The sequence below is a fragment of the Heptranchias perlo genome, chromosome 11, assembly GCF_035084215.1.
Source record: "Heptranchias perlo isolate sHepPer1 chromosome 11, sHepPer1.hap1, whole genome shotgun sequence".
In the NCBI taxonomy this organism is placed as follows: domain Eukaryota; kingdom Metazoa; phylum Chordata; class Chondrichthyes; order Hexanchiformes; family Hexanchidae; genus Heptranchias; species Heptranchias perlo.
In genome coordinates, this window is record NC_090335.1 from 43,997,167 (window position 1) to 44,022,684 (window position 25,518).

The following is a 25,518-nucleotide window of genomic DNA, read 5'->3' on the forward strand; positions in this document are numbered from 1 at the left end:
TTCTAATCTCACTCCTGAAAGGTCTGGCTCTAATTTTGAGACTGTGCCCCCTACTCCTAAAATCCCCAACCAGCGGAAATAGTTTCTCTCTATCCACCCTATCTGTTCCCCTTAATATCTTATAAACTTCGATCAGATCACCCCTTAACCTTCGAAACTCTAGAGAATACAACCCCAATTTGTGCAATCTCTCCTCGTAACTTAACCCTTGAAGTCCGGGTATCATTCTAGTAAACCTACACTGTACTCCCTCCAAGGCCAATATGTCCTTCCGAAGGTACGGTGCCTAGAACTGCTCACAGTACTCCAGGTGCGGTCTAACCAGGGTTTTTTTTAATATAGCTGCAGCATAACTTCTGCCCCCTTGTACTCCAGTTCTCTAGATATAAAGGCCAGCATTCCATTAGCCTTCTTGATTATTTTCTGCACCTGTTCATGACACTTCAATGATCTATGTACCTGAACCCCTAAGTCCCTTTGGACATCCACTGTTTTTTAACTTTTTACCATTTAGAAAGTACCGTTCTATCCTTTTTTGATCCAAAGTGGATGACCTCACATTTGTCTACATTAAATTCCATTTGCCACAGTTTTGCCCATTCACCTAATCTATCAATATCGCTTTGTATATTTTATGTTTTCATCTACACTGCTTACAATGCCACCAATCTTTGAGTCATCGGCAAACTTAGATATGAGACTTTCTATGCCTTCATCTAAGTCGATAATAAATAGTGAATAATTGAGCCCTAAGACAGATCCCTGCGGGACTCCACTCGTCACATCCTGCCAATGTGAGTACCTACCCATTATCCCTACTCTCTGTCGCCATTCGCTCAGCCAAGTTCCTAACTAAGTCCGTACTTTTCCCTCAATTTCATGGGCTTCTATCTTAGCTAACAGTCTCTTATGTGGGACCTTATCAAATGCCTTCCGGAAGTCCATATAAATAACATCCACTGACATTCCCTGACCACTACTTTAGTCACCTCTTCAAAAAATTCAATCAGGTTTGTCAGGCACGACCTACCTTTCACAAATACATGATCTCTGATCAACTGAAAATTCGAGGTGTTCAGTCACCCTATCCTTAATTATAGACTCCAGCATTTTCCCCACAACAGATGCTAGGCTAACTATAATTCCCCGGTTTCCCTCTCTCTCCTTTCTTAAAAAGCAGAGTGACATGTGCAATTTTCCAATCTAGAGGGACAGTTCCTGAATCTAGAGAACTTTGAAAGATTATAGTTAGGGCATCCGCAATGTGCTCACCTACTTCCTTTAAAACCCTGGGATGGAAACCATCTGGTCCTGGGGATTTGTCACTCTTTAGTGCTATTATTTTCTTCATCACTGTTGCATTACTTATATTCATTTTATCGAGTCCCTGTCCCCAATTCAATATTCGTTTTCTTGGGATTTCCGTCATGCTATCCTCTTTTTCTACTGTAAATACTGACGCAAAGTAATCATTCAACATGTCTGCCATTTCCCCATTGTCAATGACAATATCCCCACTTTCAGTTTTTATGGGGCCAACACTGCTCCTGACCACCCTCTTTTTCCTAATGTAACTATAAAAGTTCTTCGTATTGGTTTTGATATCCCTTGCGAGTTTCTTTTCATACTCTCTTTTTGTAGCTCTTACTATCTGTTTTGTGACCCTTTGTTGATCTTTCTATCTTTCCCATTCGCCAGGATCTGTGCCATTTTTTGCCTTTTTGTATGCCCTTTCCTTATGTCTTATACTGTCCCTTACCTCTTTAGTTGTCCATGGCTGTTTTTTTTTGCAAGTAGAGTTCTTGCCCCTCAGGTGCATAAACCGATTCTGTACCACGTTAAATGTTTCTTTAAACATTTCCCACTGATCATCAGTCGTTTTACCCATTAACAGATTTGCCCAGTTTACTGTCTCATTCCATTGAAGTCGGCCTTACCCAAGTCTAGAATCTTAGCAGCTGACTCACTCTTTTCCCTTTCAAACACTACATTGAACTCGATGTTATGATCGCTATTGGATAGATGCTCACATACAGTTAAGCCGTTAACTAAATCTGGTTCATTAGGAACATAGGAACAGGAGTAGGCCATTCAGCCCCTCGTGCCTGCTCCGCCATTTGATAACATCATGGCTGATCTGTGATCTAACTCCATATACCTGCCTTTGGCCCATATCCCTTAATACCTTTGGTTGCCAAAAAGCTATCTATCTCAGATTTAAATTTAGCAATTGAGCTGCATCAATTGGCGTTTGCGGAAGAGAGTTCCAAACTTCTACCACCCTTTGTGTGTAGAAATGTTTTCTAATCTCGCTCCTGAAAGGTCTGGCTCTAATTTTGAGACTGTGCCCCCTACTCCTAGAATCCCCAACCAGCGGAAATAGTTTCTCTCTATCCACCCTATCTGTTCCCCTTAATACCTTATAAACTTCGATCAGATCACCCCTTAACCTTCGAAACTCCAGAGAATACAACCCCAATTTGTGTAATCTCTCCTCGTAACTTAACCCTTGAAGTCCTGGTATCATTCGAGTAAATCTACGCTGCACTCCCTCCAAAGCCAATATGTCCTTCCGAAGGTGCGATGCCCAGAACTGCTCACAGTACTCCAGGTGCGGTCTAACCAGGGTTTTGTATTACTCATTACTAAATCCAGTATGGCTTGCCCCTTTGTTGCCTCTAGGACATACTGCTGTAGAGAGCGGGAGGAGAGTCTGAGAGGTGAACGCAGTGTAAATCTAAGGCAAGTCATGGCAGCACAGCTCGCACCCGTGATATGCGCCTCCTGCACTATGTGGGAAGTCATGGACGCTACCAGTATCCCTGGCGACCATGTGTGCAGGAAGTATGTCCAGCTGCAGCTACTGGCTAACGGCATTTCGGAGCTGGAGCTGCGGGTGGATTCGCTCTGGAGCATCCGTGATGCTGAGACTATCATGGATAGCACGTTCAGTGAGGTGGTCACACCGCAGGTAAAGATTACACAGATGGAAAGGAAATGGGTGACTGCCAGGCAGAGTAAAAGGACTAGGCAGGTAGAGCAGGAGTCCCCTGGGGCCATCTCCCTCTCAAACAGATATACTGCTTTGGATACTGTTGGGGGAGATGGCTTATCAGTGGAAAGCAGCAAGAGCCAAGTTCGTGGCACCACGGGTGGGCTCTGCTGCACAGGAGGGGAGGAAGAAGAGTGGCAGGGCCATAGTTATAGGGGATTCAATTGTAAGGGGAACAGATAGGTGTTTCGGTGGCTGCAAACGAGACTCCAGGATGGTATGTTGCCTCCCTGGTGCTAGGGTCAAGGATGTTGCGGAGCAGCTGCAGGACATTCTGGAGGGGGAGGGTGAACAGCGAGTAGTCGTGGTCCATATCGGTACCAACGACATAGGTAAAATAAGGGATGAGGTCCTGCAAGGTGAATTTAAGAAGTTCGGAGATAAATTAAAAAGCAGGACTTCAAAGGTAGTGATCTCAGGATTACTACCAGTGCCACGTGCTAGTGAGTATAGGAACAGGAAAATAGACTGGATGAATGCGTGGCTGCAGGGATGGTGTAGGTGGGAGGGATTTAGATTCCTGGGACATTGGGACCGGTTCTGGGGAAGGTGGGACCTGTACAAGCGGGACGGGTTACACCCGAGCAGGACCGGGACCAATGTCCTCGCGGGGGTGTTTGCTAGTGCTGTTGGGGAAGGTTTAAACTAGAGTGGCAGGGGGATGGGAACATGAGCCGGGAGTAAAGTTGAGAGCAGCAAGAGAGGGGAAGACCCAGGGGAAATTTACAATACAAATAGTACAAACAGTTATTCAAGAACAAGTGAAAGGGAAAAGCGTAGAGCAGCAGAAAGAAAGTGTACTTTAGACACTGCAGATAAAGTGAAAACTAGAAGGCGTAAGGCGATTAACCCAGCATCAAAGCTGAAGGTCAGGCTAGGGTGTGTGGCCCAAATAAGAGTTCTATATACAAATGCACGGAGTATACGGAATAAATTAAATGAACTACAGGTTGAAATTCAAATTGGAGGGTATGACATGATAGCTATTACTGAGATATGGCTGCATGATGGTCAGGATTGGGAACTGAATATACCGTTGTCCCTGAACACACTGTTTCTCTGACTCTGGCTGTGTATGCATCCCCCACTCCCTTCACCCAACCATTGGTGGCCGTGCCTTGAGCCTCCTTGACTCCAGTGTCTGAAATTCCATCCCTTAACCCCTCTGTCTCTCCATCTCCTTGTCTTCCTTTAGGACCCTCCATAAAATTCACTCCTTTAACCAAGCTTCTGGTCACCACTTGTAATATCTCTATCTTTGGCTCAGCATCCATTTTTTAATTATGCAGTACCAATACCGGGTAATCATTTTTGTCCAGTTTGAAAGGTTTTTTAAAATGGATAAAGAGGTGAGCCTTGGGGGGCATGACGATAAAAGATAAAAGCCAAGAGTTAGGTTATATACTAGTAAGTACTTTTTCCCCTAGTCAAAGCCCTTTGGAACAGATAACTGACGCATTTGGAGAGTACAGATTCCCTGCAGTTTTCAATAAGGAACTGAGCAAGTTCCTCGTTATGATAGTCTCAGCTATCAATAACTTCCCTATCATGGATAGCACGTTCAGTGAGGTGGTCACACTGCAGGTAAAGATTACACAGATAGAAAGGAAATGGGTGACTGCCAGGCAGAGTAAAAGGACTAGGCAGGTAGAGCAGGAGTCCCCTGGGGCCATCTCCCTCTCAAACATATTTTTAGAAAATAAATACCCATACCTTCCGTACTCAAGCCAGGACTGGAGGTGAATTTGGCCACATCTACAATCTTCACAGCAAACTGCTGTCCTGTTTCTCTGTTGATACATCGTCGTACAACACTGAATGGTCCCCTGCAATTCAAAGACACAAGTCTTAAAAAAAGTCTCTAGATACCCTACTTTTTTATTTAAAGCCTAAACTGTTTGCAAACTTTCAATAGTATAGCAAACCATTGTTAAGACTAACGAACCGAAGCAACACGGATGAACAGCACATTAAGGACTACAGAAAATCATTTCCAATAATTATGCTTTTCATAGGATTTTTCAGCAGAAGCATCTTTTAAATTCATTTTGCAGTTCCAATATATTTTCACAACACTATACACTACAGTTATAATTAGTAGTTTTCCCCAACGGTTAAGAACTGTATACTTTCTCTTTAAACAAACTATGTACTTTACACTTCATAAACACTGACAAAAGTAAATACAATATCAACCAATTGCTTTCATCAACATATGCTAGTTATGCACAAACCTGGTTCTCATCTGGCAATCACCATCAGTAGTTACTTTTACACTTTAGTTGATTTGATATGCAATAATACTCCTAACATCAACTACCCTGAATAATCGTTTGTGTTTTCATCTACCCATTATTTCATCTGCAGTTATAAGACATGCAGAGATATCAATTACAAAAACATCTGAATGGTATTAATTCTAAAAGCACAAGTCACAGCTACAAGTCAATTCTACGAATTTTCCACTTATTCAGTGGGGTAAGGATCAGGTAGCCTATTCAATACAACCTCATTTGTATGCCATCTGAAAAATGAAAGTGCACATTAAACAAACCAATAAAAATTTTACTAGAATTATTAACTTGAAGCAAAATATATCAATCTATATTAAAACCATATTCAAACAAGGGTAAAACCACCACAAAAATGTTGGGCTACATGGACAACTTAATTATATCACAACTAATTGGTAAATTGGGCTAAACACCACAAAAAAATAAGCATTTCCCTGAATTTTCACCCATTGTATAAGTTTGTGTCATTGTGTGTTAATCAGCTCACTTGTCGAATAGCTTGTTAATTCTGTAGAATATGCATCTGACAAATGAGACTTGCATACTCATATTAGTTTTATGTACTTAGTAGAATCTTATTAGCTGTAAATTTAAATGTGCTTGACAACTACTTCTAGCTTCTACAGAAGGGCAATCCTGTCAGTTCAAAACAACAAAAACAATAAAACAATAATCTCCAAATATTACATCTAATAAAGAAAAACATATTTGCATTCAAGCAAGATACTTAAAGTAACTGCAAGTGACTTATTAATAGAGTTGTGCATCCGAACCTGGTTACATGAACTCAAGCTAGTGCTGATTTGTATAGTTTTCATCAAGATTTAATGGTTTACCTATGCCGTTCTAGGCTGGAGTCACTTTAAATCACCGATGAAAACTTAAATCTTAGTTGACTAATAGGTACATTATCAAAAAGGAATTTAAAAAAATATTAACTGATAATGCATGGGGCACGAAATGGTAGCATTGCTCCTTCATTTTCACATGAATGCAACAAAGTTCCAATAAAAGAAAACACATAAAATAGCCACAAAAAGCTACAGCTGAACTGAAAGGACAATTTCACTCCAATTATCTTGACTTCAACAGCTTTTGATTTTATACCAGCATGACCAATCCTAACCATATTCCTCACATTATCTGATCAGACTGGGAAGAACTAATTGATTAAAAAATATCAACATTTTAAGAGTTAAATACTATTGGGAATTCCATTAATTGTCAAAAAGGTAATGGCTACAAGTTTGCAATTACCATAGGGAGTCACCTAAAACAGAGGACAGGTAGAATCATAGAATGATACAGCATAGCCCTAACAGCACTGTGGGAGAACCTTCACCACATGGACTGCAGCGGTTCAAGGCAGTGGCTCACCACCATCTTCTCAAGGGCAATTAGGGATGGGTAATAGATGCTGGCCTTGCCAGTGACCCCCACATCCCATGAATAACAAAAAAGGAGGCCATTTGGCCCATCGCCCCTGTGCCGGCTCTTTGAAAGAGCTATCCAATTAGTCCCACTCCCCCACTTTTTCCCCATAGCCATGCAAATTTTTCCTTTTCAAATACATATCCAATTCCCTTTTGAAAGTTACTATTGAATCGGCTTCCAACACCCTTTCACGCAGTGCATTCCAGATTTGAACAACTCGCTGCGCAAAAAAATCTCATCTCTGCTCTGGTTCTTTTGCCAGTTACCTTAAATTTGTGTCCTCTGGTTACCGGCCCACCCACCAGTGAAAACAGTTTCTACAAAAACACCACATTTTCCACTGCATGCATTGTGTAAAATTGCTTCAATCCTGCCACTGGAGATATTTAACACCACCACTGGGCTGAAAAAGGCCACTGCAGCAATCGCATCCTCAGGGCACCTATCTTCACAAATTTTTCTGGAATATAATCAATTCTTCTACAAAGCTAAACAACAGATTTAGATGCTTATTGTATAGCTGGTTGTACAGCAAGGTGCAGACAGGTAATTGGAACATGGATGCATGTTTTATAAAATTAACCCTGATGATTGCAGGACAGGACCAACAGGATTTATACTGGAGTGCAATAGTTAAATATTTTCTGTCCACCAATAAGTTGTTGGGCTCCAGCATTAGTTCTCCTCCCCTTCTGACATAATTGGACCCTCAACCGTTTTGTAACGTCACAAAATCGAACAGAAAATGTTATTTTCTTCCTAAATATTATGGCTGGGTGTGGGTGAGCGTTCACTCATTCCAAGAATTTTGATATAGTTAATTATCTATGAACTTTGCAAGTAATTTCTAAAATCGATTTTTAAGTTCCGGTCTCACTCAGTTATGTTTAAAATTGTGAGAGGGAAATGGAATAGGAAATCAGTAGACAGATTGGGAAGATGAATAGGAACAACAATATTATTGTTGCAGAAGATTTGAATTATCAACTCACTGATTGGAACAGTGAGGGAGTAAACAGAGCAAAGGGAATTGAATTCCTAAAATGTGTGCAGAACTCCTTCCATAAGCAACATGTTCATATGCCTACAAGGTTGCTAAATCCAGTTATGAGTAATGAAATAGATTAGGTAGACGAGTTAAAAATGGGTGACTACCTCAGCAGTAGTGACCATAATATGATCTAAAAAAAAGTAATTGTACTTTGAATAGGGAAAACTGGGTGGTATAGAAGAGAGGGGGTTTTGGGAAGGTCAGGTTCACAAGATATTAAAAACATCACCTCAAGTGGATACGGCCATAAAAAAGTTAATGGAACACTTGCGTTTTATGGCAAGAGGTATAGAATATAAAAGTCAAGACGTAATGGTGAATCTAGATGAAATCTTAGTAAGACCACAGTTGGAGTACTGTGCAGTTTTGGGCTCCATACTAAGAAGGATGTAGAAGCAATAAAAGATGGCACAACACAGATTCACTAAGGTGATGCTTGGCATGAAAAAATACAAATATGAAGAAAGACTTGAAAAATTGAGGTGCTTTTGTTAGAACAGAAAGGACTCATTCTTTAAGGGCCACAATCCCAAATAATGCTTTGTGCAAATACTTCACCACAGATATGTTTAATGTCTCCTTTAAATAGGGGACAGAGGAATGGTGTATGAACATATTTGTTCCTCTGCTATTATCACCACCAATAATCTTTAGCCAGTAGTAAGCTCTTGATTTCAAATGTGCCACTCTGGGCAGCTGTTAAATGTGTTGTATGGATACTGGAATATCCTGATTTGTTAATAGCATACCATTGCTTCAATCATAAAACAAGAGGGAATAGAGCTGAATCCCAGTTGTGGCAACATCGCAGAACTGGGTGGGCATGAATAGAGGTCCAGAGACAGATAAAACATTTTATGGAGGGCCACAGGTAAAGGGAGATGGCCTTTGGGCCATGTTCCGATTGCTGTTGGTATATGATATGTTTAAAGCCTCAGATTGGATTCAGTTCTAGTTGGAACTGAGGGACAGTGTTAGAAACCTGGACACCGTGTGTGCTTGGAAATATGATTGATGTTGAAAATAGTTTAGAGTCTGTTAATTTAAAATAACGTCAATTGACAAAATATATTTTTGTATGTGAACAGTCCTAAGTATTCTAACTGAAACATTGCCCAAGAAAATGTAATTGAAATCTGTAATGTCTGTCATCTTTATATGCTGATATGGATACATATGTTGTGAGCTGTAGAACAGGAAAATGTCATCTTTGGTTTAAACAATTGCTAAATTTCTTTCTTTGAAATAACTTATTTTATTCAGTTTGCAAATCTAGGAAATCTTATTCATATATAGATGTGTACTGTGCAGAATGAAAATGAGCAGTTTATTCTTTTATAACATATATTTATATTATAGAAATCTTCAAGTGTTTTCTGCTGCACGTATTAGCTGTCACGTTTATTTTGTGGGATGGTTTCTGTAGCAATTGTTTTCACTTTAAAGCAATTCCACGTTTTAAAGTCGCTGTTCACTACCATTTATCCAATTGCCGTGCCTTCCTCAATGGGTACCCATTATGAGAAAGATATGAAAGTGGAAAAAGTGCAGCTGCATAGATTCAATAGGATGTTACCAGGGATGAGAGGTTACTGTTATGAATGGAGACTTGAGAAGTTAGGGCTTTTTTGATTAGAGCGGAGAAGATTAAGGGGTAAACTGATAGAGGTCTTCAAGGTTCTGGAAGGCTATTGATAAAGTAAAGAGTGATAGATTATTTCCACTAGTCAGCGAGATGTTAACAAGCAGACCAAAACTTAAGATAAAAGAATTAAAGGGAGCCAAGAATTTTTTTTTTTAAACACAGGCTAGCTAGAATGCATAATTCTCGGTCACAAACAGTTATTGAAATAGAGTTCATGATTTATTTGAAAAGGGATTTGAAAGCTGCTTGAAAAAGAATATTAAAGTTATGGAGACTGAGCAGGAAAGTGGGATTAGACTGTGGTTTAATACTGTAATATGATTAAACTAGAGACATAAGACTTTAAATTCTGTACTCAGTAAACAAAAACACAAATTGTTTAATTTGGGCATGAAGTTGATAAGCTTTAGCAATCAGTAACTACTGGAAAATTTGTAGGTAATTTCTGGGCAACTTCCAATACTCTACAAGAAATACACCACATTTATTGATTGTATTAAAAGACACAACAACAAATCAATCGTTAAAGTTTTTACATGAAAGCATCAGCCTCTCCCAAAAGCCTCAACTTGGACTTGATATTTTAGTGCAGAGTGGTGACCATCAGCTGAAGGAAGATGCTGCAGTCTAAGCATGTCAAATGTGTACAATGTCCCAGGATCTATCAATGGCCTTTAAGCAAGCTAAATAACAGAATGCTTCTCTTTCAGTCTCCAACAAAATCCACTTGGTTGTTTTTCAAAATTATTTGAAGAAAAGCTAGGGGGAAAATGTTTAAAGCATTATTCAGATGACATTTATATTGAATGTTTTTAAAAAAAACAGAATTACAACACAGAAACAAGCAGTACAGCCCAATCAGTGCATGTTTATCCTCCATACAAGCAATAGTATAAATCTCATGTGCCCACCCTGTTCCCATATCCCTTTATTCCTTTTTACTCCAATTACCTATCTAACCTATTCTTAAATGTAGACATGGTCTCTGCTTCAATCTCCAATTCCAGTAGGGCATTGCACAGACTCATAACCCTCTGTATAAAAATATTTCTCCTCATTTTGGTTCTAAATCTCTTACATTTAATCTTATATCCATGTCCTCTCATTCTAAACCGATCAACCACAGTCTGTTTCTATTAAATCTCTACCATCCTTCAGAATATTATACACCTTTCGCAAATCATTCCATAATCTGTTCTAACAAAAACAACTCTAATTTTTCAAGCCTTTCTTCGTATTCGTATTGCCTCATTTCAGGCAGGAAGAAGGATATGGGCAGCAGGTGCATGGGAACAACATCATCTAAAAGTTCCTTTCCAAGTTACACACCCTCCTGACTTGGACATATATCGCTGTTCCTTCATTGTCGCTGGGTCAAAATGCCTAAAAGTATTGTGGGAGCACTTTTACCACACCGACTGCAGCGGTTCTTGAAGGTGGCCCATCACCACCTTCTCAAGAGCAACTAGGGATGGCCAATAAATTCCGACCTTGCCAGGGACACCCACATCCCGAGAATTAGCTTAATAGACATCCTAGTAAATGCTTGGTAGATGCGGAGATATTATTTTGCATGGCTGGAGAGTCTAGAACTAGGAGGCACAGTTGTAGGATATGGGGTCGGCCATTTAGGACTGAGATGAGGAGGAATTTCTTCACTCAGAGAGTGGTGAATCTTTGGAATTCTTTACCTCAGAGGGTTGTGGATGCTCAGTCGTTGAGTATATTCAAGGCTGAGAACGATAGATTTTTGGACTCTCGGGAATCAAGGGATTATGGAGATCGGGCGGGAAAATGGAATTGAGCTCGAACATCAGCCATGAACTTATTGAATGGTGGACCAGGCTTTGAGGGGCCATATGGCCTACTCCTGCTATTATTTCTTATGTTCTTATATGCACTACATCATTTCTATTGCCTCAATATCCAAAACTGCGGTCTTACTACAGGTTTTATACAGATTCGCCATTACATCTTGACTTTTGCATTCTATACTTTTTGCCATAACACCCAGCTGTTTGTTTTTAATAGCCTTATCCAATTGAGGTACTGTTTTTAATGTCTTGTGAACCTGAACCCCCAAATCCCCCTGGTCTTCCAGCTTTCACACAAAGTATAATTATATTTTTTTAGCCAGAATGTACTCTCTCATATTGAAACCACTCCCACTCCCTGCAATGGTGAAACACTTAAAAACAGACTATAATTCAACAGAAATAAAAAAAAAAGGCTAGATGTGTGATAATTGAGAAGGCCCATCACCTCCCCATTCCCAAATGCAGTCACACCAGGGTCAGTCACATCCAGAGAACAAAATGAAAGAAAAAAAATCTAAACTGCATACAAATAAAGTTGGCTCTCATTTAGTTTTGATTTTTCCAATTCAAGCATATGTATTCCCAGAACATTTTAATATGTTCAAACAGGTGATTAGTGCAGAGTAACCCTCCAGCTGCGCACTAGAGGTACACAGTGAGGGTCTTTGGCAAGGAAAACACTGCACCACTGGTTAATCAGAAATTATATGGGCCATGGCAAAGCAGCATTTTGTAAATCACAAACACCAAAACAATGTTCTAATTTAATTGGTTAGTGCTGTAGTCGTCTGGTAAACAAGACTTTAAAGCAACTTCTCTCAAAATATTTAGCAAGATTTAATCAATGCCCGCTTAAAGATAATTCTACAAGGAGCACATCATTCAAAAGGCTATAGCAGTGTTTGTAGCTCAAATATCATTGGTTACACCTCAATATTATTTTAGGATTAAATGTTAGTATTTCAAAATAATGAATATAAACTACTGATGATTTCTTGCAGCCATACCTACCTTGTGGAACATTAAAAGCAATTAAATTCTAATTTCTCAATATCTCTAGAGCTCAGTATAATCAACACAGCATATTATATACTTTTATATATACACACAATTATATATATTATATATATAAATAAATAAATAAATAAATAAATCGGTCACTCTGTGCATTCTCTTTCTTGCTGTGAGAATTATTGAATAATTCCATATACTTTCTATATTATCCTCCAACAATCTTTATTCTCTGAAATCCACTAGGAATTGTTAATTCATGACAAGAACAGCTAATTGCAACTTGATTTGATGCACAAAGATGTTCAGAATAAGGTTGGTTCAGAGTGTGAAATGTACTTTCTATTCGGTTTAAAAGCAATTATGCAGGTGGATCTTGGAAATTTTGGCTGTTTTCTTCTGATCATTTGATAAGCACAGCATTCAACCGAGTTGTAATTAGTACTACTATATAGGGTAACTGTATAGTTCAATGCATTGGTTTATAGGCCTGATGTGTAAGTTTTTATTTTATTTTATGTGGCTAAATTTAATGAGCTGGGGAGAAATATACTAAAATTATCAACTGTAATCCAAGACACCAGTCAAAGAAAGTTAGTGACAACAAAAGTATTTGAGGTTAATCTAACCTTCGCTGTTATCATCAGTTGTAGTAAACAAAACTGAATGTTAAATGTCGGACTCATTTATGTTCTATTCCCCAACTTCTTTGAATGTTCTAATGACATACAAGATAATCATATACCTCGTTATGCTTTAATAGGTGTAAATTATTTACTTTAAAATGTTTTCATTAAGCAGACTAACCAGTTCATATGCACAATACAATTATGCATGCTGATGCAAGCAGAGTGGACTAAGAAATTGATGCACACTTGCATCATGCATCATCATATAATTTCACACCATGATGCAAGCAAACACACAGAATTAGCTGGAGCAAAATAGGAGTCTCTTAGCCACCCTATCACCCTACTTCGGATCCTATGTTACTCTGCAGGAGAAATACTGCCATGTTCCCTCCCCAGACCCCCTCTCATCTTCTATGATACCCACCTGCTCCCTTAATTCCTGCCCCACTCATTGATGCCTCCTGGCCCTCATGCTTACTGATATTATAAATAACTCTGTTCTGGCACCATTCCTCTCCCTTTCAAACCATCACCCTTCCTTAAAAAGCCTACTCTCAACCCATCAGTTCTCTCCAACTAACACCCCAGCTCTAACCTCCCCTTCCTTCTGGAGGTCCTAGAACGTGTCATTCACACTTAGTTCCATGCCCATCTCTACCTAAATTCTATTCAAATCCCCTCAGTTTGAATGACATCCTCGGAAACTGTGACCACAGTGCATTATCCCTCAGTGTCCTGTTTGATTTCTCTTCAGTATTCGATGCAGTCAACCCTGCAATCCTCTTCCATCACTTCTCCTCCATTGTGGTTCTACCCCTAACTGTCCAAATGCAGCCAGCGCATCTTGAACAATGGATTCTCTTTCCACTCTATCACCTCTGGAGTCCCCAAAGCATCTGCCCTTTGTTGCCTCATTTTCCTCAGCTATATGCTGTCCCTCAGCAACATCATCCACAGGTGAAACAAGTGGGAGCTTCATGGTAATGCTAAAATTTAGATGTGCATCCAATTTTCTGACACTCCAGCGTACATTATGCACAGTATATACTCGATATCGAGGGTTGCTTGGCACTGAGCTGTATACAGAAGTAGATTTATGTAATCAATTTTCAGGCCATTTCTCTACATTTATTCTCTGCTATCACTTAGGTTTTCACATGCCTTCGTGGCAATTATTCTGCTGTTTTCTTTCTTTACAGCTCAATTAGTGCCACCAATAGATTTCCCAATCTTTTTGCAGGAAGAAGAGGTAATCCAAGGATGGATGCCAGGCTGTATCAGAGGTGTTGTAATCCCACCCACCAGCACCCTCTTACCCATTTCTATAAAAGGTGCACATTTATTGATTTAGCAGAGGATCCAATTTCCAAGGGAGGTTGTGGCAGCAGAAAGGCAATCTGCAGGTCTGACTTACTATAATACTTGGTGATATTGGAAGCATTCCAATTATAGTATGTCATCCTTTAAATGGTACTGCACGAAAGAAGATACATCAAGATGATCATAAACCATCACAGCCTGATCAGCTGCTACTGCTAAATTGCCACCAACCCCACTTGCAATCCTTGGCATACCTACCTAGCAACAACCATGGGGAACTGTGCTGAGTCAGCAAAGAGTCACATGCAGAGCTGTGCTGTGTCATCTGCTCTACAGACACTGCTAGTCTACAACGTAGGGGCAGTACAGCCAGTGACAGTAATGGTCAGCTGAGGCATCAAACCAACCGTTATTTCCTTCCAGGCAAGCGGCACGGCTGACCTATTGGGATGGGTCCATCATCTTCACAACTTCATACAGCATCACCTTGACTTCAAGAAGCCAAGTGGGATTGGATGCTGGGCTGCTCCATCACTTACCTCATGCCCCTATATTGGGTTTCTTTCCCCTTCTTTATTGCCTGTCACTTCTTAACCCTTTGCCCTCCTACACTTTGGCAAAAGCTGCCAAACAATTGAAATGTTTTTAGAGCTTTGCCACAGGCTGCAAGGATTTTTGTCCCCTAGTCGAACACTTCCTTTTAAATTTCATCTACATGCAATGTTCTAGTCCCACCACCACATCAGTGTACACATCCAAATCTGCACTTGAAAAATAATACGTGAGCTGACCCAGAAAATTGTGCGCTATTACCATATTACCATTCTGGCTAGATTTACACAAGTTCTTAACCAATCAGGACTGAAAGACTAGTAGATGAAAATTGGCCCCATGTTGTCCATTTGTGGCATAAAGTAAACTTTTTGGAAGAAAAACAGAAAAATTGAATTTGCACTTTATTTTCTTCTACAATATCCTCATTATTTTTCATTTTTAGGTATAGTGCAACAGACCCTCATCTGCTTTAAGGGTACTGTGTCGCTTAGAAATTCTTTTGAAATAAATCTTTGCCAGTCACATCCTTATAGTTGTCATCAACTTTTCAAAACAACTCAAATTTCTCAAATTACAACTCAAAAAATTAAATGTCCCAATTCTCCAACTACACTTACAATATAGCTTGGTGACACAAACCACTTGTCAAAACAGATCTGACATCAAGCAGACCACCATAGAGGAAAATAAATAAATGTTCCTTTCCAACAGTCAATTCCCAGAACAACATTGTGTAAGGACAGCAGAATCCATTAAAACACCTTTGCTGCAGCACACTATCCCATTCTCTCAATAAGAGTTTGAAACTAAAATAGGTAGCTGTTAAAGGTGAAGAAAGAGTGTGCTCATAGGAGAGAAGGGAAAGAAAGGGAGAACAGGGAAATAGCTGATAAGAATATAAAATAAAAATGTAAAACATGCAGACCATCAAGTGTATTCCTTCTAAGGACTACATACCATTCATGCATCATGAGCTCTGCTCAACCTATTTATTATCATGAGGAAAGGGTCTGTAAAGTTGTTTCGCTCCTGAAATGTAAATCAAGCAGACCTCCAGAATTTGCACCTAACTGTACATTATTAATTCTTGACCAATATTCTTCATTAGCTTGGTACCTGAATAGTTTCAACAGTTCAGGAGCCTGTTCCCAGCTTTCTGCCAGTACTGCTCTTAATTAGCTGCTGGGAAGTGTGATAGTGTGACCAAGCTACTTGCCCTTCAATTTGTCTTCTCCTTTATGGAAAGATGTCTGCATTCCTTGGGCTTCAGAGCAGAGTTTAGGAATTCAGCAGAAGGGTGCATCAAAGCTGCTTATCTCCACATGGTGGCACCACCTGACAACTTTGTGCTCCAACAAGCTACACCATATTTTAATAATTGGATAGCGATATAAACTTAATTTGTTGCACATCATTTCTGTGAATGTTACAGCTGTTCTTATATACTGCCTATTGAACACTCATGTTCATTGATAAAATGGTTTAAGTGGCAACTCCACTTTAAACAGATTTGATTAGTTGCTGGAGCTGTTCAATATGGAACATAAATGAACATCTGTAAAGCTTAAGAAAAACATAATAGGGTTTGCCATGTATTGATTGGAATTTAGGTTATCACTGCATTTCATTTCAAATTTGATTGAGGAGGTTGGAATACTGAACCACTAAGTTCTTAGCATCTTAAATTATTAAGATCACGTTAGCGAAAGCAGCATTTTTTGGAAATATACTAAATTAACAGCATGATTAATGCATGGTACACAATAACAGACTTTCTTTTTTAAAAAAAAGCAAGTCTTAACATACACCACTGATATTTCTTAATCTTGAAACCCAAAATTACAACATGAGCATCAGACTTAAATTTATGGATTTTATTCTTTTATGTATCCAAGTGGTCTTGGAAGTTTAAACATTTTAGGAAGTATAACACTGCACCAGAAAACATTCAATATCTGAAAATATATTGCAATATAACCATAGTATGAATATGTCAACAACAATTTCTATTTATACAAGAACAAATTTGCATTTATATCGTGCCTTTCATCTTCGCAGATATCCGAAAGTGCTTCACAGCCAATGAATTAATTTTGAAACGTAGTCACTTAAATAGACAACCCAATTTGCATAAATGTCCCACAACCAATAAACGAGATAACTGGCCAGTTAATCTGTTTGTAGCAGTATTGGTTGAGAGATAAATGTTGGCCAGGGCATTGAAAGAACTCCTCTGCTCTACATGTAGTGCCATGGAATGTTTTACATTCACCTGAACAAGCAGACGAGGCCTTGGTTTAATGTCTCACGTGAAAGATGGCATTGAGGTCAATGCAGTGCTCCCTCCATACTCCACTGAAGTGCAGCCTAGATTATGTACTCAATCCCTGGATGGAACTTGAACCCACAACTTTCTGACTCGGATGCAAGACTGCTATTAGTGAGTGAAGCTGTTACTTGTGCCTCTAACGTAGAGAAATATTTCATGGCACTTCACAACTATGTGTAATGAAAACTAATGCCAAGCTAGGAGGGAAGAGATTAGGAGGGGTAACGAAACTTGATGAAAGAGATCCGTTTTGAGGAGGTTTTAAAAAGGTGAAGAGAAGTGAGGTGGGGAGGTTTACAGAGGAAGGTCCAGAGAGCAGTACCAACATGGCTGAAGATTCTACCAATGGTGGGAAAAAGGAACAGAATTAACAATATGCTGGAGTCAAAAGAACAGAGCTTTTGGGCTATTGGGGGCATATACAGGTAGAGGTTGTAGAGATAGGGTATAGTGAGGTTATGCATAGATGAGAACCAGGATTTTGAATTTCTTGCACTGGGGATAGGGAGTCAGTGATGGTCAGCAAGTCTGGGGATGATGGTCAAGCAGGACTTAGTGTGTGGCAGATACATGCAGCAGAGTTTTGTACAAATTAGAGTATATGTAGGATAGATGATTGAAAGTCAGGAAGAAGAGCATTAGAGCAGTCAAGTCTGGAAGTGATAAAGGCATGTATAATGGTTTCAACAACAGACAGGCTGAAGTAGGGACACAGTCAGACAATGCTGCCACGGTGGAAGTAAGCAGTTTTTGTGATGGATGGAATGTGAGGTTTAAGGCTCAGTTCAGGGTCAAACAGGACATCAAGACTGTGAATGGTTTGGTTAAACCTGGGATAGTGGGCAGGGAGGAGTTAGGTAGCACAGTAAGTAGTGTAGATGGGAGCAGGAAATTGCTACGGCACATTACTGGATTAAGTGGCTGGGCAATGCTGAGCAGGTAAAATGGCAGTTTTAAATGACAGGAGTTTGAGGATGCAAGAACCTTTGGGTGAAAAGAATTCTAACTTAATTTACTTAAACATATTCAAGTATCATAATGGAACAAAAAGGCAAACCTTTCTACTGCTCCCTTTTTGCCTCACTTACCAAAGGAAGGCGACAGGCAAAAATACTTACATATTTCATCTAATTAATTTTCTAATTTCTGAGCTGCCACTTCCAATTCCACTGCCCCACCTACTTTGGTATCATTTGCAAATTTGACCACTTTGCATTGAGTTCTGAATCCAGGTAACTTATGTAAATTAGAAACCGTGGTGGTCCCAACACCAACCCCGGGCAGGGGCCCCCCACTCTGATATAACTTCTCTATTGAATATTCATTGTTTTTTTAAATCTTTCATCCAGTTTCTTATCCGTTCTCCAAGGTTTACCCTGATTCCCTCGGCTTTGACTTTAACTAAGAGCATTTATATGGAACTTTGTCAGAGGCATTTTGGAAGTCAAGTTATACCAAATCGTACAGCTTTCCACAGTCCACTTGGGTTATCACTTCCTCAGTCGAGGATATTTGTCAGGTAAGATCTTCTCCTTCTGAACCCATGCTGGCTGCTGCTTACAAGGTCATTATTGCACAGATATACCCTCAAGTGAACTTCTGATAATTAATTCCATTATTTTACATGAAATGGAAGCCAGACTAATGAGTTTGTAATTGCCAGTATCTGTTGTGTCACCTTTTTGAATACGGGCACCACCTAAGCCCGTTTCCAATATCTTGCAAGTCCCATGTTCATTTAGTCCCTCATAAAAACTGCCTGTCTCTCTCAGATCTCCATCCTATCTCTCTCTCAGCACTCTGGGATAAATACCATTTATCTCTGGAGATAGGTGTTTTGAGCCCTTAATAGCCTTTCTAAGACTTCCATCTCATCTATGTTATATTGAACTTATTGATTCTACTTGGAAACGACATGTTGCTCAGGTCTTCCATGAATACTGAGAGGAAGTAATCGTTCAGAATATTTTCTATCTTGTGCTCATCCTTAGTTTCAAGTCCATTTGCATCTTTTATGATTTTTCTCTTTTCTCTGACTGCCCTCTTACTATTATGGTACTGAAATTTTTTTTTTCTGTTATGTTTAGCCTCTGCTGTTATGCTTTTTTCAGGTCTCTCTTTGCCCCTCATCAACCTTTTAACATGTCTTTACAATTTTTTGTATTCAGCCCAATGAACCCATTCCCCTTTCTTGCTGCAAAATTTGTAGAGGTTGTTTCCTTTTAAAATGGTTGTTATTCTATTTAGGGTCATGTTTGATTAGTTTGAGGGTAGGGGTGGGAGAGGTATGCAGGAGTTTTGGAGGAAAGGAGGTGTCAGGGTGCCAAAGTGTAGGAAGAGGGTCCTGATGTGCAACTACTGGGGGGTGGCAGCGGTGGGTGCAGTGGTAGGTGTAGTGGGAGGGGGTTCCAAGGTCTGGGAGTAATAATTCAGGGCGTAACATAGGTGTTAGGGAGTGGTTTGAGAGGCCCCATGGTGTGTTTGCAAGTCCAAAGGTGTATGGCAGTATTAGGATGGGTGCAATGGTCTGGGAAAACGGAGACGAGGATTGCAGGATCTGGCATTATTTAGCAAGAAGGGTAGCAAAGTGCAGTGGGACTGGGAGTGAATGCTAGTGTATAAGAACACAAATGGGGTCCTGGGTGTGGAGGTAGTGTCATGGCAATTGAGGATTTTGTCAGTCACAGGTAGGTGGTGGGGGGGTGCAGTATGAGTGCTTCTTGTGAGGTGGGGCAGCAAAATGCAAAAGGAGGGAGAAGGGGAAAAATATTCGTTCTTGGGGTAGGAATGGCATGGCGCGTTAGCAGTGTGTGGGGCAGCAAGGGAGGGAACGGATGGCCATTCTGGTTGGGAGTGGCGACAGGTGGCGCAAGGGAACAGGGAAAGGTAAGGCTTCTCATTGCTGCGTAAAGCAGTATAAGGGACCGAGATGGGGAGCACATGTGCTTGATGTGGGTAGGGGCAGCGAGAGATGGTAGGAGGGAATGGGGAAGGCATAGGGTAGGTGGGGCAGAGACTGCAAGAGATAACAAGTAGGAGGGAGAGTGAGTTGGGGGTGGTGAAGAGAGGGAAGGTGGATTTAAAAATCTATATGATTTTCCATTGTGAAACCCCTGTTAATGTTGAACTTTCAATAAGGAAAAAGCCCTGTAAGGTGTACCCTATCTGCCCATGTGCAACTAAAAGCCAGTGAGCAAAAGAAATTGCATATGCAGTGAAAACTGTATTTTTGCACTGAGACACACAGGAACCAGAGACTGATTCAGGCACAGGGTCCCGAATGGTGGGTGGGGTGTGCAACAGCTGGTGATAACTGGAGATCCTGGATAGTGGCAGAAAATACTGTTGGTGATGGGGGTTTGGGGTCCTAAATGATGGGAGGGTGGTGCAAAAACAAGTAGCACCTGAGCATCCTGGATGGCAGGAAAGGATGTAACGATAAGTGATAGCATAGGCCCAGGTGGTGATAGCGGAGTTTCCCACAATACCACAGGGAATGCCGAAAGGAAATCCCAACCCCAGAGTCATAAAAAGCAGGTTTCTGCCGTCAAGGGAACCAGCTTTAAGTTTGTGTGTTTGGAAAAATGTTAATAGCTTTAATATTTTCTTTAAGCACTTGAGACGTAAAGCCAGTTCCTGACAGCAGGAACCTAGCAGGGATCAAAAGGCTGAAATAGAATCAGCCACAGGCCAGATGGCATGGTGAAAACACCATCACCTAGCTTGTAGACATGAGTTAAGATGAATTGCATACAGCACCACCTACCTTGGAGACAAGCTGGAACACTCAACTTAATTAAAATCAATAGCTAAGTTCAAATATGTCAGAAAAGCATGACCAAATCATGACAAGAAAACTGTTACCAGAAGTTTAAAATTTACAAGTGCATGTGTGCATATGGAAGACTTTTATATAGATATACTCGTAAAAGATCGAAGTAAAATCATATGTAATCATAAAAGCATCAGAGATAATGTTTGCCAAATACATTTTTAAAAATCCTATTTCAGCTATATTCTATTTTCATTCATTTAGAAGTCTATGGTTTCAACTGAAAGGCTCCAGGATTAAAATACGATCAGCAGCTGATTACTTTTAAACAAATGTTGTCTCTTGGGGACAACTATTTTAGATTTTCTTTAACTCTGCAGAATTGCTAGTTTAGAGTTGCCAACTCTGGCTGAACATAATCCAGGAAGTTTCAACACGTGACCTCCTGCCTCACTCCCGTCTTTGATCACCCGACACTTCCATCCACATGGCAATTCATCAATAATGGCAGCTACTATACCCACAATCCCCTCTGCTCCAGAATCTATAAAATGGGTGACTGCAGCTTTCTGTAACAAAAGTATCAACTTTTAATGAACATAATTACATTTTATATCAGGAAATCAACCTGGGTAGCACGGCTATGAATTCTCTAACACGTGGAGACACTCATGTCCCACTGAAGGCATCTTTCATGCACTAGAACTGCTTGGCTGAGATCTCAATAGTTCAAGATTACAGAGGCACACTTAAGAAGGCACTCATGAATAAACAACATTTTCTAGAATGATAGCACAGGTGTCCTTAGAGCCGAAATTGTCTTTGGAAGTTAGAACAGAGGAGTATGTCAATGTCTACAGGAGGGTACCTCCAAACAGAATTTAGAAAGCACCGTACTACTGAAATCATTTATCTGCTTTTTCTGATTCCCACTTATATCTGCTTAATGCTGCACCTCTAAAGTTGTCAACTAGATACATCAGTGGGCAACTCAATTGTGAAAAAGAGATCCATTACTACTAAATTATTATTTTTACAGCTCTACAGCTACATTTCAACAGCAAATCCATATATAAAAATTCATACATAAAGGCAGCAATTAATTTTAAACTGCAAGGCTTCCAAGGACAAATGTAAGAGGCAATTCATGTTCCACCCAGTTGTCACTCTGCTATCGCTTCACTGGTTAAATTCCATTTTGTTTCCTAATCTGGAGATGTGGTTTTGTTCTGTTGAACTGGTCAGCGCTAAATTTAAAAAAATGAATGGGACCCTAATAGAGTTACAGTGGTGACTTTTCAGTTGATCAAAAACATTATACTATAACTCACTGAACATTTAGCTTCATTTGTGTACTGGCATTAACGAGTATGAAGGCTGAACTTTTCTCAGCGGAATGACAACCAGTTGTAGGTCCAATGGATGTTTTATTCAAGTGGATTTTGACATCAACGAGCAGCAACATGAAAGAGCTTCTCTCTTCTCAGGAAGGTGATTTGTGCATAAAGAATTTAAATATATTTTTGGGAGTGGAAAGCAAGGTGGAGAGAAGATACTTTGATTAAAGCACACCACCATGCCCTTCCTCCCATTTAATAGTACTCCTCCTTCATGGGTACTAGCTTAAGGAGGGATTCCAACCTATTGAAGCTGGGGCTGGTTAAGTGTCCAAATCAGAGTGGACGCATATGATTACACAGAAATGCGATGAGACCCTCTCATTCACCATCCTGCTCCTCCCTTTCCCTCATCCTCTGCCCCATAGCTTGAAAACTTGACAACTTGTTTAAAATTGTTGAAGGATTGTTCAAGGCTGACTCCCAATCGATGCAAAAGGGTTACTGTTGAGTGGTAAAAAATACACCAATCAGGCAGCACCTTTCTTTAATCCTGGAAACTTTAAAGAGCTGAAGGCAAAATCGGCCTTTTACACAAGTGCACAAAGAATGAACTGGCAGGGACTTTGTGGGCTGGATCAAAGAAGCTTGCAGCAACATTCGGTTCATGGGTTGCATCTTGGGCCTGTGAGCTGTAGTACAGTGCTAAATCACACAGGTTGCTTATCCATCATCTGAAATAATACTTGAACTTTTTAAAGTCCATTTAAGGTCCTTGAAATAAACTGGTTTCAGGAATTATATATATATATATTTTTTAAAAAGGTATTGCAAAATCCATTTTTTCAATTCTCTCATCATCTTTCTCTTTTAAGGTTCCTCCAAATTTTCCTCCTGTCACATTCCCTCAAGAGGTGAGATGACCTAGAAAGTACACAATTCAGAGAAATCAGTGCCACTGTATGGTTGGTCAACGGGTGCACTTCTATACTAGTCCTCCCATTGGTGTAGTATGAATTATAATGTTAGATAAGATCAATAACTTGCAACTTCTCATTAAATAGACACTCTCAATGATAAGGATTTTTTCACCAGTTGCAGTTAAATGGCTATCAACTACATCCTGCCCAGCAGTGACATGATTTGTGCTGACAGAATATCAGATTATGAACTGAACAGCAACAATACATAGTCGATATTTCACCAGTGACGGTGAGCTATTGCTGTTCCTTCGCAAGTGTGAATGACTTATAACAGCACATGAATTATGATGATCCTTGCAAAAGTGAAAGAGAACTTAAAACTCACCAGTGAGATATTTCACAAGATAGATACAGATGAGAAAGCCCATTCAGCTCATCCATCCAGAAATACTCCACAGCACTTAACGCTTTCATGATTCCAGGTTTTTACCTCCATTACCCACCCGAAATCTATTTCATGGGACAAATAGCATGACCTCTGATCCTTCCTAACCTATTTAGTTTAAATAATTGGGCCACATAAGCACAATCTAGTCCCTTCGTTATTTTATAAATCTCAGATTGTTTGAGTCTACGCTTCTCTAAAGAATACAGACTCAGCTTTTTAAGCCAATCTGGGTAGCTAAGGTGTTTTAGACAGGGAATCAATCTTGTGGCCCTCCAGTGCACCCTTTCCAAAGCCTCAATATCCCCCACCATGTGAGGGGACCAAAACTTGACAGTATTCTAAATGAGGCCTAACCAATGCCTTGTACAAGGACAAAGTGGTATGTTTTATTTTGTAGTGATATGTCCTGTGAATACAACCTAGTACCCTATTTGCTTTAGATATAGCACTGGTCACGAACCTTTAGAGAGTGATGCGTGATAACACCCAGATCGTTATCTTTTTAACATTAGACCTGCCCACGTGCATAACACTGCAACTTTTTAAGTTAAACATTATTTGCCAGACATAGGCCCATTCCCCCAACACATCAGAAAATGTGAAGGATGAGAGAGAGTCTGGAGTGTTATCAACAAATAACAGACCAATTAAGATGGTGGCATAAACTGATCAACACCTATACCCCAAGCTGTGGCCAACATTCCAGAATGTATCTTTCTACACACTAAGTAAGGTTATAACTTTGTTGTGCTAATTTTTTGGAAAAATAATAATGTTGGTCCTACTCATCACCTTGAGTTGTCTACAGATTTCCTTTTTCATTTCTCTCCCATAATTAGATCTGTAGTACAGTCTACTTTATAGCATGTATCCCCTTCTTCATCAGTATTGCCATTCCTTTTTTACCTATTTTATCCCTCCTAAAAATATTACAAGCTGATATGTTTATTTTCCCCTCCTGCTCAGTTTGTGGCCAAGTTTCTGTTAATGCTGTTAAATCTATATCTTCCTGTGACATAATTGCTTCTAATTCCCCAATTTATTTCCCATAATCTGAACATTGCAATACATGCAATTTATCATTTTTTTTGTTCTTATTTAACACTACTCCTTTCTGAACGCATTTTAAGTTTCTGTGATGGAGAATGGAAGTAAATCAAAGTCTTGTAAATGTAACTTTCATAAGTGTTCATTCTGCATTGTAACTTAGTGCAGTTCCAGATAAAGGGAATATCGTTTTTTGTTTTGGATACAGGATAATTCTGAAAATATTACAGACTTCTGATACTTTAAACAGAAAGATGGGGTATCTTTTGTATGAATATAAATTGATTCTTGTATGTTTGACTTGACGTTGAGAAAGCTTGTGTAATGATAGCTATTTTTAATTAATATAAGTTACCTGTGGACACTTATAATGTAGGAATAAAGGCAGCTAGCACCTATCAAATGTTTACATAGGCCATGGCAGCTCTTTTTGGTTTTAAGAGACATTTAAATTTCTTTTGTTCCAGTATTTTTTTTTTAAAAAGGTATTTCAACCTGTGTTATTCAAATTGGGTAATCTGTCTAAAGCCATCAGAGAGAGAGAAAGAGATAGCCCACACTACAAACAACCATATAAAGTTTAATGTAAATGGTCCAGCTTAGACTGTAATTTAGCACAGCCAGATGTGACTCTTGCTTTCTATTTTCTAAGGAAGGATAATCAAGCCTGTAACTATTGTAAATCTACAGTGTGTTCTTGTTTTTGTTCACTTTTCCATACTTTTTAAAAACTGCCACACAGATTTATTAACCTTAAGCTATGGTCAAGTGAAATATTTATTTTACTGCAATCCAAAGTCAAAGATGATCACGTGAGGGCACATAATCTAACAATTAACCAAAATTCAGTA

General features: G+C 39.6%; 1 protein-coding gene across 2 annotated transcripts in view; it reads right to left on the reverse strand.

Moving 5' to 3' along the window:
- caska (calcium/calmodulin-dependent serine protein kinase a) overlaps positions 1-25,518 on the reverse strand; it is a 399,989-nt gene that overhangs the window by 330,002 nt on the left and 44,469 nt on the right. For both annotated transcript variants that reach the window (XM_067992893.1, XM_067992892.1), the window contains exon 2: positions 4,766-4,878. In XM_067992893.1, the coding sequence (XP_067848994.1) occupies positions 4,766-4,878 (113 nt within the window). The remainder of the gene's footprint in view (positions 1-4,765; positions 4,879-25,518) is intronic.